We start from the raw sequence: 14,522 nt of genomic DNA, 5'->3' as shown, positions 1-14,522 counted from the left end.
AAAAAAAAAAAAAAAAAAAAAAAAAAAAAAAAAAAATAAAAAAAAAAAAAAAAAAAACATAATTTATATGATTTATTAAGAGAAAGTTTATTTTATGCAACAATTTTACATATTAAAATAATTTCACATAGTTTAATTTTTTCAACTTCTACTTCAAATTTTTATTATTGTTAAGTATATAATATGTACATATATATTTTTTTTTTAAATATAATGTATAGATAGAAAATAATTATATAAAAATAAGAGACCTTTCATTCTGTTTTTTTTTTTTTTTTTTTTTTTTTACTAATATTCCCATATATAGATAAAAATATAGTGGAAAATTATATTTTATTTTTTTAAATGTTTATTTTTTGTTTTGATTGTATAATAATAGTATTTTATAGATTATTTAATTTTTTATCAAGATAATATTTAATCATAATTTCACATAATTTTTATTTATCATTAATTTTTTTTTATATTTTATCAACATGCATTAATGTATACATAGAAATATATATTTTTATTTATTATATACATATATATATTTATATATTTATATATATATATTTATATATATAAATATATATTTATATATATATATATACATATATATATATATATATATTTTTTTTTTTTTTACAATGTTTAATAAATATTCTTAAAGTATAATTAATTTTCTTATTTTATTTATTTTTTTTTTTTCCTTCAATGTATAATATTTATTTTAAATTATATTTTATTGCTATTTTTTAAATTGAACAATTTATGTTTTGTTAAATTGTTACTTTCTTAATTACATGTTCATAGATTTATTCTGATTTTTTTTTTTTTTTTTTTTTTATTCTCCTTTCTCTTTTTTTTATAATTATTTGATATTATTAAAAAAACACTAATTTAGTTTTTACAAATTCATTTAATTTTAATAAAAATAATTTTCTATAATTTTTTTTTAATTAATATATTTTTTAATATATATATATATATATGTATATAAAAAAAAAGAAAAAAATTTATTTCATACAAATAACTATTAAATCTTGATATAAAAAATTTTTTGTAAATTATAATTTTTCTAAATGAATATAAAAAGTTAGAAAATGAATGAAGAATATAAAAATATTATATTAAAATATAAGAAAATCCAAAATGACGAAATAAGAAGTCGTAATATGGAAAGCGAAGATGTAAATGTAGATATTTACAAAAATATAGATAATTTTATCAATAGAAAAGAAATAAATAAAGAAGAAAATATTTATGAAGACGAATTAAAAGGGTTAGAAATAAATAAAAATGATAATATATATGAAAAAGATTTTTTGAATGATATAAATTATTTAAATGATGAAAATGATGTAAAAAAATATTTCCTTCAGAAAAATATAAAAAAAAAAATTAAAAAAATTGATTTATTAAATCTATATGTAAACAATTCTGAAAATATAAAAAATGAATTAAGAAAAACATCTATTTGTAAATATTGGTTAAAAGGAATTTGTGCAAATATTGAATGTAATTTTGCTCATGGAGAACATGAATTAAAATCTACTTATGGTGTTTATAAGACAACTATATGTAAACACTGGAAAAAAAATGGGAATTGTTCAAGTGGAATTAATTGTAGACATGCTCATGGAGAAAATGAATTGCAACCTAAAAATTTGCCTCTACATTTACTAAAAAAAAAAAATAACTTAAAAAATAAAAATAATATGAAAAATATAAACTTAAATAAACTTAGTTCTATTAGCAATTCGTGCAACATTAATTATATGAATGATACAAATAAGATAAATAATAATAATAATTCTAATAATGTAAATAATGTAAATAATGTAAATAATGTTAATAATTTGAATAACATCAGTAATTTAAATTATACAAAAAATACACAAACTATTAATAGTTTAAGTAATGGAGATAATATAAAATGTACTGATAATTTTAATAACAATTTATTAATAAGTTTAAATAAAAACAACGAAAATATTAATAGTTTAAACAATTCTAAAAAAATATGGAATTATAAAATTTTTAAAGAACAATCTAATAATAGTGAAACTGAAAATAAATTACCAAAATCATTTTTAAATAATTCCACCGAAAATATTAATTATTTATTAAATACAATTCAGAATATTCATAACAAAGAAAACAAAGATGATAATTGTAATAATAATTATAATTTAATGAATGATAATATGAAAATTGAATTTTGTAATATGAGCAATGATGAGAAACAAAAGATAGAAGATATAAATAGTAAATTAATAAATAAAAATTTTTTAAATAATATAACTAATATTAATAATAGCAACATAAATAATGAATCGGGATGTTTTGGAAATATGCTATATTTAAAATTAAATAATAATGTTGATAATTTAATGAAAAATAATGACAATTTAAATAATATTACAAATTACAAATATAATCTTGAAAATAGAAAAAATAATTTTGAAAATAATATAAGTGATATTGAAATTACCAAAAATATATTTGACGATAATAATAATAATTATACAGAGGATAATAATGATAATTCTCACATTTTAAATAATTTTAATAATATTGATATTAATAATAATAATAATAATAGTAATATATTAAATAATAATAAAAATAATTGCAATAAGCATTTTATTAGTTATAATGATTTTTCTAATTATAATAAAAGTGATTTGAATAATAATTTTGAAAATACTAATAATATAATGAAAAAAGTTTCTTACAATATGAAATATTTTTCTTTTTATATAAATACATTAAATAAAATAGCTGATAGTTTGAATTACGTAAATAATATAGAAAATATTAACATTCCCAGTAATAGTAATATGAACAATAAAAATATATTAAAAGAAATTATAAATGATGATAAAGATAATAATAAAATAAATATTATAAAAGAAAATTATACAAATTCTAATTTAGTTATTAACAATAATGATGACAATTACCATATTTCTAAAAACGATGATGAAAATGTAGAAGAAAATATGAAAGATAAGCAATTAGTATTAAACGATTTAAAATTAAACAATACTGATATAACTTTAATGAAAAGTGCATATAATACTATGAATACATATGATAATAATATGAACAACGATTTAAATAATAATAATAATGACATTAATGTGAGTAAAAATAATAATAATAATGACATTAATGTGAGTAAAAATAATATGAATAGTGATAATAATGATAATAATAATAATAATAATAATTATAGTAATAGTAATAATAATAATAATTATAGTAATAGTAATAATGTTGTAAGTTGTAGAAATACTGCAATTAATAATGACGTAATAGATAATAGTGACATTATAAATAATAGTGATTCAATAGATAAAAATAATATAAGTAACAATAAAATAAAAAATATTAATTCATATATAAATTATAATTTAAAATCAAATGAAGATAAAAATGAAAATTTCAATAATGAAACTAAAATAACAAACATAGATAGTTTAAATGATAAAATATATAATAGTTTAAAAAATTTACAAATGAATAGTTCTAAGAATAATAATAATAATGATGATAAAAATTATGAATATAATAATTTGCTTAATAAATTTAATAATTCTGATAAAAATACAAGTAATTTTTGTAAAAAATTTCTAATTTCTCAAAATATAAAGAACAATAATAATGATGCACATAATAATTATGATAATAACATAGATTGCAAGAAAGAAGATCATTTAAGTTATAATAATAATATAAATAATTTTAGAAATAATTTTGACTTAATAAATTGTGGAATAAATTATTATATGAATGATAATAATATGAAATTAATAAACAATCTAGAAAATAGTTGTCTTTTAAACTATACTGAAGATAATAAAACTTTTATAAATGATATTGATAATAACAATAATAAAAACATTTTTGTAAATAACAAAATAGAAAATGATAAGTTATATGAAAAAAAAATGGATTTAATTAAAAGTAAGAAAATAATTAATTTAAATAATATAAGCAAAGATAATAATTATTCCTATAATGAAATGTATTCAGAAAATATTTTAAAAGATGAAAATGCAAATAAATTTGATAATAAAGATAAAGAGTATAATTATTTAAATAAAAATATAGAAAATAATGATATAATTAATATGAATAACAATAATATGAATAATAATTTGCAAAACATAAATGATGATTATTATAATTTAAATGAGATCATGTGTAAAATAAGGTTATTATATGCCATGAACAACCTTGATAAGGATAAAAATGAAGATAATAATACAAAAAATAAAGATAATGAAAATTCAAATATAAATAATAATAATGTAAATAACATGAATGAGTTAGTAAATAATGAAAATTATATAAGCAACATAAAGAAAATATTAAGTGATAAAGAAAATTTTTTGAAAAATTTCAATTCAAATTATGAAGATTGCCTTAATTTAAAAAATAATAAAGAATCACATCTACCAAACAATGTACAAAATAAAAAAACGTTAGAAAATGAAGACATAATTAACAATACGAATACATTCATGACGGATAAAAACAGTATGGAGAAAAATAAAGAAATAAATAGTATGAAAAAGAAAACAAATGAAGAACCACTTAAAAAAAGTCAAATGAATAATAATATTGTCTATTTAAGTAATGATTCATTTTATGAAAAAGATAATAGTAATTATAATTTTATATTGAGTGATAATTTGCATTTAGGAAATAATAAGGGAGAGAGCATTTTACATAATAATGATAATAAAATGAAAATAAAAAATAATGATTTTAATACTTTGTTTAAAGATAATAAAGAAAGTAACATTTATGATGAAAATTTTCTTATATATGATAAACAGATAAATAAAAAAAACTCATATAACATAAATAGTAATAGAAATGATGATTCAATTAATGAAAAAGAAGACAATAACGATAATAATAAGGAATATAATATGAAAAGAAATAATCATAACGATATTGCCATTAATAATGAAAATAACAATGGTAATAAAAATGTTAGCAACATGGAATATTATTATAATAATAACAATAATGATTTAGCAACTCGTTTTAATAATTATAAAAATGAAGATTATATAAATTATGATAAAAATAAAGATTCAGATTCTTTTATTAATGTAAGAAATGATGTGAATAACAAAAAGAATAACTTTCATTTTGATGAATTAATTAATAATGAAATTTCAAACGATTTCATTTATTCTTTAATTAAAAATTCGGAAAATAAACATTTGGAAAATAAATGTTTTATGAATGATGGAAAAAATGAGGTTTCTAATAAAAACTTAAATGTAGACAAAAATATTGCAAGTAACGAAGGAAATGAAGTTTATAATATGAATGAAAAAAATAATGAACAAAAAGAAATTATGAAATCATCAACAAAATTAGTTAGTTTGAATAATATACAAAATAAAAATGAAAACATGGAAAAGGAAAAAAAAAAATACATGTTTGACTTTTTAAATTTCTTAGAAGAAACAAAACATAAGAATGAATATAATAATAATAATAATAATAAGGAAAATAATAATTTTAATAAATTAGTTAATAATAACTCAACAAAGCTAGTTAGACTTCATGCATTTAAAGAAACATATAATAAATGTACTAACAATGATAAGGAAGATGAAAACAACATAAATAATATACTACAAGAAAAATCTAAATTTCTAAAAATTAATAAATTAGAAAAAAAAAGTTATCCGTTTGGAGAAAATAATTTTAAAAATGATAATAATAATAATAATAATATTTATAATTCAAAGGAATATATTAATAAAAATCTTTTTTTCTCTTCTAATGGGAATGAATAAATAGTTATAATTAATTAAATTGTTACTTTAATTTTTTTTTTTTTTAATATAAAAATATAGACAACTTTAATAATGTCATAAATTCTATAATAAAAATGATATAATGTATTATGCATAATAAATTTTTTTAAAACAATTCATTAATTACCTAATCAATGTGCTATATTATTTAAGTTTAAATTTTCTCAAAATTAAAATTAATTATTATACAAGATATTTATATAAAATTAATCATTGTTAAAATAAAATTATGAAAACAAATAAAATCATTATATGATTGTATTATATATTACATTAGAATAAGCATAAAAAAAAAAAATATGTTAAAAGTTGATAAAAAAAAAATTTAAAAAAAAAATTTTGTCAATTATAAAATATTTAATTCATTTATATGTTTTTTTTTTTTTTTTTTTTCCTTAGTTACATTAAATTTGAAATAATGATAAAATATCATTTAAAAAATTTTTAAAATGTGATATTTTTTAAGTTCACAAAATTATAAATATAACAAAATGATAAAAAAAAAAAAGAAAAAAACATTAAATTTAGATGTTTTTAAAGAATTTTTATGTGTTATAAATTTTTATCATTTTCCATTTATGTATATTTATAATAATGCATTTATAAACATTAATATTCCTCATTAATTTATAAATTTTTTTTTTTTTTTTTTTTTTTTTATAAATTAAATAATTTTTAAAACTATTTTTTTTTTTTATGGTTATAGAAAAACATAATATTATTAAAAGATATAAAAAAAAAAAAAATAAATATGTAATTATTGAAAAAAATATTAAATAATTATCCTTTTTGTTTGATTGAAATAAAAAAATATATATATTAGAAAAAGTCTATATATTTTTTTTTTTTTTTTTTTTTTTTTTTTTTTGGTGTAATGTTTTAATTCATATATAGATGTATAAGATATATTTAATTTATTTCTATTTATTTTTTATATTTTTTACATTTTTTTTAAAATATATTTTTATAGTGTAAATTGAAGTAAAATACTACAAGAACATATATAATTTATATATTCCTTATTTTTATGAATATTAAAAAAAATATAGAGGATTGAGTTTAAAATAATATACTTGAAAAGGAAATTAAAAATATTTTGTGTAAACTATTTTCCATAATTATAAAAGTATAGAAAAAAAAAAAAAAATAAAATAAAATAATAAAATATAAAACAAAATTATACATATATATATATATATATATATTTATATATATGTAATGTAGGAAAAATGAAATTAAGATTTATTTAACATCTGTTTTAATTTTTGTAATATATATTGTTTTAAGTTTGGTTGTGTAAAATAGTCAGCAGTATATTCATATATATTATCTGGTTTTTCTTTTAATATATCGGATAGAAATATTTGAATTATGTATTTCAAAACTTTATTTTTTTTTAAATACATTTCATTTTGTAATATTTTGTTTATTTTTAAATTTTTTGCTTCTTCCTTTTGTTCTTCTGATAAATTAAATAAAAAAATTTTTTTCTTTTCAAACTTTTCTCTATCAAAATCTTTCTTAAAGACAATATTCTCAGGTTTATCTGAAATTTTTTTTTTTTTTAGTGTAAATATAAATAAAAGATAATTTATTTTATTTATAATTTTAAATTAAAAAATTCTTATTATGAATATATATAATATAATTTTATATATGTTAATTTAATTAGTATTTTACAAATATTATTTTATTTAATTAAGAAGTTTTCATTTTATACTAGTCTTATTTGTTGATACTACTGAAACAATTTTTATACTGTTCAATTTTTAACCATAAACGGAATCATTAAGATTATTGGTTAAAAAATAATCGTTTTCTCCTATCTTTTCAAAATTAAAAGAGGAAAAGGTATTTTCATTTAAGGAAGGAAGAATATTAATATTTTTATCTGTATCATTTTTTAATATATTTTTTGAGGTATCTTCATAAAAATTTCTAGAATTATTTTCTAATGAATTTAATCTTTGCATTTGTGATATATTAGTATGATATAATTTTTTTTTTTTTTTTTTACACTATTAAGAAAATATAGTTTATTTTTTAAAAAAAAAAAAATGTATAATAAACTATTTTTAAATATATTAGATATTATAATTTTTTTTTTTTTTTTTTTATAGTTCTATTAGTTATTAAAAAATTGTGATAATTTATTAAAATATAAAAAAAAAATATATATAAATAAATATATTTATAAATAGATAATTTTATATATAGGAATGCTATATGTAAAACAAATAGTATATAAAAAAAAAAAAAAAAATGAACTTTTATTATTTTTATATTAAAAATATTTTAATATTTATTTCTATATTAGTGTGTAAATATTTCATATATGTTTTTTTCTTTTTTTTTTCTTTTTTTTTTTTTTTTAAATACAAATGTATAAAAAAAAAAAAAAAATTCAATTAAATTTCATTTTATAAATATGGAAAATTATAAATATTATTATAAATGTAAGTTATTTAATATATACAAATTAAAAATAATTTACATTTTAATTATTAAAAATTATATAGACATAGTTATTATCACAATTATTATTGCATTATATTTTTAATATTTTATATAAAAATTTTCATAACAAAATTTTAAAGTTAATATAAAACTTTAAGATACAATTAATTAAATATTTTAAAAAAATGATTTTAAAGGAAAAAAAAAGGAAACAAATATAAAGTGTACCTATAAAAAGAATAAAAGGTACATTTTTGAAACAAAAACAAAATTTTATATAAAAATAACATGATTTATAATATAAAAAAAAGTCATTTATTAAAAAAAAAAAAAAAAATAAATAATAAGAAGACAACTTATATTTAAGGATAATTAGAAATACAACAATTTTTATGACAAAAATTAAAAAATTTTTTTTTTTTTTTTTTGAATTTATTTTATTTTTTTTTGAAAATAATTATTGTACTTTAAATTATTTACTTGAGAAATATCATAATGATAAGTTGATAATGATTTGCAATTTTTAAAATAATGAAGAAATTTTTTTAGTAAACTTGCTATTATCCATTCATCTATTTTATCAAAAAATGCAATTAATAAATGAATATACATATAAGTATGTTGTAAAATAGATTGCAAAACATCTTCTGTTATTTTAAAAGTTTCACATATATAAGAAAAATTATTTTTTTCTAAATACATAAATAATAAAATAGATATATACAGTTTACAATATTTTCCTTGAAGCACATTATCATTAAAAAATAATCTTTTTTTATTATAAATATTTTGATTTTTTATGTTTAACATATTTATTATATCGCTATCAAATTTTAATATTTGAAAGATTATATTTCTTGTATAATTATCAGAAATCATTGATATCAAATTTTTTAAAAATGGCAAATTATAATTAAATGATGTAATGCTTAAATTATAAGAAGAACATAAATAACATAAATGAAAATTATTATATAAATATATTCTATCATAATTTTTTATTTCGTTTAGTAATTCTATACCATAAGATAATGTGAAATTACATATGCATAGGGATCTACAAAAATTAGTTATTTGAAATTTTTTATTTTTTATTTCTATACATTTATGTTTTAATAAGTTATTTATTACATGATGAATTTCATCTTTTTTTTTTTTATAAAAAAATATTTCTTCTTGTGTAAAATCTTCTATATTTAACTCGAATGACTCTCTATAATTTTCATCTCCATTTTTTTCTTCTGTTAAGGTAGAAATTAAGAAATCCTTTTCTTTTTCTTCTGTAATGCTATTTATAATTTCATTATAGTATAATGAAAATGATAACAAATGAATAATATCACTGAAAGATAATGTTTTATCATATAAACATATAAGTTCAATAATGTATTTTTCAAGATATTCTAAAGAATTATTCATAATACTTTTAATATTAGTAAAATCTTGTTTAAAAAGTTCTAACAGTTTTTTTTCATGTACTTTTTCAATTATTATAATTGAATCTCCTTTTTTCAACCGAGCAGCTCGACCAATCATTTGTTTATATTGGGTAATTGATAAAAAATTATCAGCAATAAAAGGGGAAGATATGATAACCCTATCAACTTGTAAATTTAATCCAACTGATAAAGTAGATGTGCATGTTAACAAAAATAATGTTTTTTCTTTAAAAGATGTTTCTAGTAACTTTTTAATATATGTGTTAATATCACTATGATAGTAACATATTCCATTACTTATTAATTTATTCATTTTATTATATGCATATTTATCAATATGAGATATTGTATCATTCAATTTACTTCTTTTTATATGAATATCTTCAGTAACTTGATAAGGATTAAAATTTAAAAATTGATTTAATACATTAATGTAAAATTCACAATTTTTTTTTGTAGAACAAAATATTAATGTGTTTAAATTATTAATCAAACTATGAATAGAAAAACATAACAATGAATGAATTAAACTATTATTTAAAATTTTGTTTTTGTTTATTAAAAAGGATGAAATTTTACTTTTATTAAGTTTATCAATGCAATTACTTTTGCTATTATGATCATTATGTAAGTTCGAAAAATCATAAATATTACAATAATATGAAAAATTTTCTTTTTCTTTTTTAAAAATATTGTAATTACATATATAGTATTCTTTTATTTCTTGAGGTCTATATGATGAAATATATACTTTTGCATTTATCCATCTTTTTAGAATAGGTATATTATTCAGTGTTCCACTCATACATATAATTTTTATGTTAGCTAGCTTTTTATTTATAAATAAAAATTTTGAAATAATATTTTCAATATAAATTCCCCTTGGTTTTTCATTTATTAAATGAAATTCATCAATTATTACAATATAATTATGATTATTATTTATTTTCTTTTTATTTATATAATTATTCATCTTTTCATATGTGCATATGATTATATTGTTTTCATCAATTTCACTACCTATTTTTATATTAGCATCTTTACATATTTTTTTAAAATAATCTATTTTTTCATTTATTAAAGAATTTAAAGGTAATAAAAAGAATATACATTCTGTTTTTTGAAGTTCTTCAAAAACAAAAATTTCAGCTACTAATGTTTTCCCTCCTGAAGTTGGTGCAACATATATGAAATTTTCTCCCTCTTTCCAACGTACTTTTTTTAAGTTATTTAAACATTCTTCTTGCCATTTATATAATTCATTTATGTTTTCTCTTCGATAATTTTCTAAAATTTTCTTATTTATATTATATTTATTTAAACCATAATTATTTTCATAATAATTATTAATAGTGTCATCATTTACTTCATTGAGTTTTTTTTTTTTTTTCATTAATTCAGTTTCATTTTTTTTGCAACATCTTTTTTTTTCAATTAAATTTTCAATATGTGTCATCCAATTAGTATTCATTATTATATATATATTTATATATATATATATATTTAAATAAATTTAAAATTTCATTTTCATAATTACATTTTACAAAAAAAAATATTTATTTATGTGAAGACAAATTTTCATAATAAAATAAAATACATAAAATAATTATTTATATTTTTTATGTTTTTTATATATTTTTTTTTTTTTTTTTTTTTTTTTTTTTTTTTTTTNATTTAAAATATAACAAAATTTTATAATTTTTATCCCACTTTTTTTTTTTTTTTTTTTTTTTTTTTTTGAATTATTTTCTTTTAAATTACAATTGAGTAAATACATTTTAAATAAAAAATGATATACTTTTTTATATTTATATAAGTTTGTAATACTTAAAAAAAATATACATGATTAAAACACAAATTTTAAATTATTTTTTAATAAGTGAATATATTTTTAAGAGAAATATATAATTATGTTAATTTTACTACACACTGATTTTTGAGAAAAAAAAAAAAAATACTTAACATTTTATTTCTAAAAAAAAAAAAATTATTATGATATCATGGACCAAAAGCATAATGAAAATTTGAACGATAAAGGTTACATATATATATATATATTTATATAAAAGAAATTTAAAATATAACAAAATTTTATAATTATTATCCCACTTTTTTTTTTTTTTTTTTTTTTTTTTTTTTGGTTTCCTACTTTTTGTTTTAATATTTTTAATTAAAAATATAAGATATAATTATTAAAAAATTATTTTTACAAAAATTATATTGTTTTTAATAAATATGTAAATTTTAAAAAAGGAAAGGAAAAAAACAAATGGATAGTTAATATTCAAATAAAAGATTCCTGTGTATAAAAAAAAATATGTATATCTATAACCATATTCATTTCTCTCTATATATATATATATATGATGAAACATTAATAATATAATAAATTACAATATACTTCTAAAATAGATATAAATTACTGTTTTTATTTTTATTTTTATTTTTATTTCTTTTTTTTTTTTTTTTTCTCTTTCCTTCTATATATTTATAAATGCTACAGAAATTCAAAGCTTTTTTAATGAAATAGATAATATATTTAATGAAGAAGATAATAATAATTTTGTAAAACTAGAAGAAGAATTAAATGAAAAATGTTTTCAATTAATTAAAAAGAAGGAAAATAGTCATAATTTATCTATTCAATCAAAATTAAATTTATTCATTGAAGAAATAGAATTTATCAATAATGTGTTAGATACTTATGAAAAGGAAAAAAAAAAAAATGAAAATAAAAATGAAAATCTTTTAAAAAAAGATGGATATAATGAATCTGAAGATATTTTAAATGATCTTATTTATTTAGAGTTGGGTTTAAGAGACTCTGATAATACAAATGAGGTAATTTAAAAAAAAAAAAAAAATTAAAATATTATAATTTATGTATATTTTATTTTTTTTTTTTTTTTGGTTTTTACATTATTACAAAGTAATTATTTATTTATTTTTTTTAATTTTTTTTAGACAAAAAAATTATTATTAAAAATTAGTGAAAATTTATATAAAATAAAAAGTAAAGAATTTATTTTAACAATGAAGAAATCATTAGATATAAGAATAGTATGTATATTGTAAAGAAAAATAAAATTATTATATATACATTTTTTCATATATTTAATTAATAATATTCCTTAATATATATATTAAATATTTTTACATATTATTAATATGTATGTACTTTTATTTTAATTTTTTAGAATGACTTTCGAAAGAATGAAATAAGTGAAGAGTATTTTTCAAAAAAAATTAATGAAATATATATAGACACAAAGGTAATAATAATCTATATATATTTTTTCTTATTTTAATATATAAACATGAAACAAAATAAATATATATACTTTGTATTTTCATATATTAGAATATATTAGTCTTCTTTTTTTTTTTTTTAGAATCAATTAGATTATGAAATAGATGAAAAAGAAAAAAAATCAAAAGAAAATATTATTGAAAATTCAAAGAATATTCTAATAGATTCAGATACAACAAACAATTTAGTAGACATGAATTTGGATGGTAATTTAATTCCATTGGTTCCAATGGATAAATGTGTTAATAAAATTGATAAAAGTGAAATTGATACAAAAAATGAAAATGATCAAATAAAAGAAGCAAAAATATCAAGTAATAAGAATTCTTTTTACATATTAAATATAAAAAATAAAAAAAAATAAATAAATAATTAAAATAAAAGTATACATTAATTTAAATATTTATTATATACATAATCAAAATGCAGATAAAATGATAAATATTAAAAAGAATAGGAAGGAACAAAAAATAGAATCATCTAACTTTTTTCATAAAAAAAAAGTAAAAATATATTTAGAATATTAAATAAAATTCCTAATTATAGATTAATATATTTCCTTTTTTTTATTTTATTTTTTTCATCCATTACATTTAACATTATTATAGTTTTATATTATGTTTTCATTTTTATGTAATTTTTTTTTTTTTTTAAACTAGTTAAAATTAGTAGAGAGATGGAATCGAGTAGCTGAAGAAACAAAATTATTAAATGATTATGATTCTAGTTATTAAATAATTTATTAAGAAAATTCCAAATAAATATTTATTTGTATATATATTTTATAATATACAACAGATACATGATAACATGTGTTTACATATTTTCTTTTAGTTAATTATAAGTTAATTCTTCTATATATCTATTCATTTTTGAAATAATTTATATATTATCTATAAAAAAATAAATTATAAATATTATTAAATATTCCTTTATTTTATTTTAAAAAATATTACAGGTTTTTTTTTCTTGTCCCTATAAAAAAAGTGAAAAAAAAAAAAAAAAATTTTAAACTTGAAATTTGTGTATTATTTATATATATCTTTTTTTTTTTTTTTTTTTTTTTTTTTTTTTTTTTTTTTTTTTTTTTTTTTCATTTTTCATTTTTCATTTTTTTTTATTTTCTCTTTCTATTTTATATTATTTATTTTTATTTTATTTTTTTTTTTTTGCTTATTTTTAAATGTTTTAATACTTTATGTAATTTTATAAGTATGAAATAAATTTCCATCTTATTTTATATATTTTATATAAATTTTTTTTTTTTTTATTATTTATTATAATTGATAATTTAAAATGTTTTCCAATAAATATAATAATATTTTAGTTCTTTTTAATAATTTTAGAAAAATTAAAATTTTTTAATATATTTTTGTTTTTAACTTTTTTTTTTTTTTTTAACAAATTTTTCTTTCTCTTTTTTGTATTATCCGTTGCAAAAAAAAAAAAAAAAAAAAAAAAAAAAAAAAAATTTTTAAAAAT

At 14.6% G+C, this 14,522-nt stretch overlaps 4 protein-coding genes across 4 annotated transcripts; 2 read left to right on the top strand and 2 right to left on the bottom strand.

Moving 5' to 3' along the window:
• Positions 1 to 1,085: 1,085 nt before the first annotated feature.
• Positions 1,086 to 5,813, top strand: PGAL8A_00297000 (zinc finger protein, putative; the record flags this gene model as incomplete). The annotated part of the gene is made up of 1 exon (XM_028671966.1): positions 1,086 to 5,813. One exon carries the CDS (start codon positions 1,086 to 1,088, stop codon positions 5,811 to 5,813), a length of 4,728 nt encoding a protein of 1,575 aa, XP_028528566.1.
• Positions 5,814 to 7,069: 1,256 nt separating this feature from the next.
• Positions 7,070 to 7,807, bottom strand: PGAL8A_00296900 (conserved Plasmodium protein, unknown function; the record flags this gene model as incomplete). The annotated part of the gene is made up of 2 exons (XM_028671964.1): positions 7,070 to 7,380; positions 7,609 to 7,807. 2 exons carry the CDS (start codon positions 7,805 to 7,807, stop codon positions 7,070 to 7,072), a joined length of 510 nt encoding a protein of 169 aa, XP_028528565.1.
• Positions 7,808 to 8,723: 916 nt separating this feature from the next.
• PGAL8A_00296800 (DNA-directed DNA polymerase, putative) lies at positions 8,724 to 11,201 on the bottom strand (the record flags this gene model as incomplete). Its single annotated transcript, XM_028671963.1, has 1 exon — positions 8,724 to 11,201. The coding sequence occupies one exon, from the start codon at positions 11,199 to 11,201 to the stop codon at positions 8,724 to 8,726; it is 2,478 nt and encodes an 825-aa protein (XP_028528564.1).
• A 529-nt stretch (positions 11,202 to 11,730) lies between these two features.
• On the top strand, positions 11,731 to 13,774 carry PGAL8A_00296700 (conserved Plasmodium protein, unknown function; the record flags this gene model as incomplete). Its single annotated transcript, XM_028671962.1, has 7 exons — positions 11,731 to 11,767; positions 12,234 to 12,571; positions 12,695 to 12,790; positions 12,928 to 13,002; positions 13,123 to 13,354; positions 13,470 to 13,543; positions 13,700 to 13,774. 7 exons carry the CDS (start codon positions 11,731 to 11,733, stop codon positions 13,772 to 13,774), a joined length of 927 nt encoding a protein of 308 aa, XP_028528563.1.
• Positions 13,775 to 14,522: the final 748 nt, after the last annotated feature.

The sequence above is a fragment of the Plasmodium gallinaceum genome (assembly GCF_900005855.1).
Source record: "Plasmodium gallinaceum strain 8A genome assembly, contig: PGAL8A_v1_87, whole genome shotgun sequence".
Lineage (NCBI taxonomy): Eukaryota > Apicomplexa > Aconoidasida > Haemosporida > Plasmodiidae > Plasmodium > Plasmodium gallinaceum.
The sequence above is the reverse complement of the archived record's forward strand: the minus strand, read 5'-3'. Positions and strand labels throughout refer to the sequence as shown.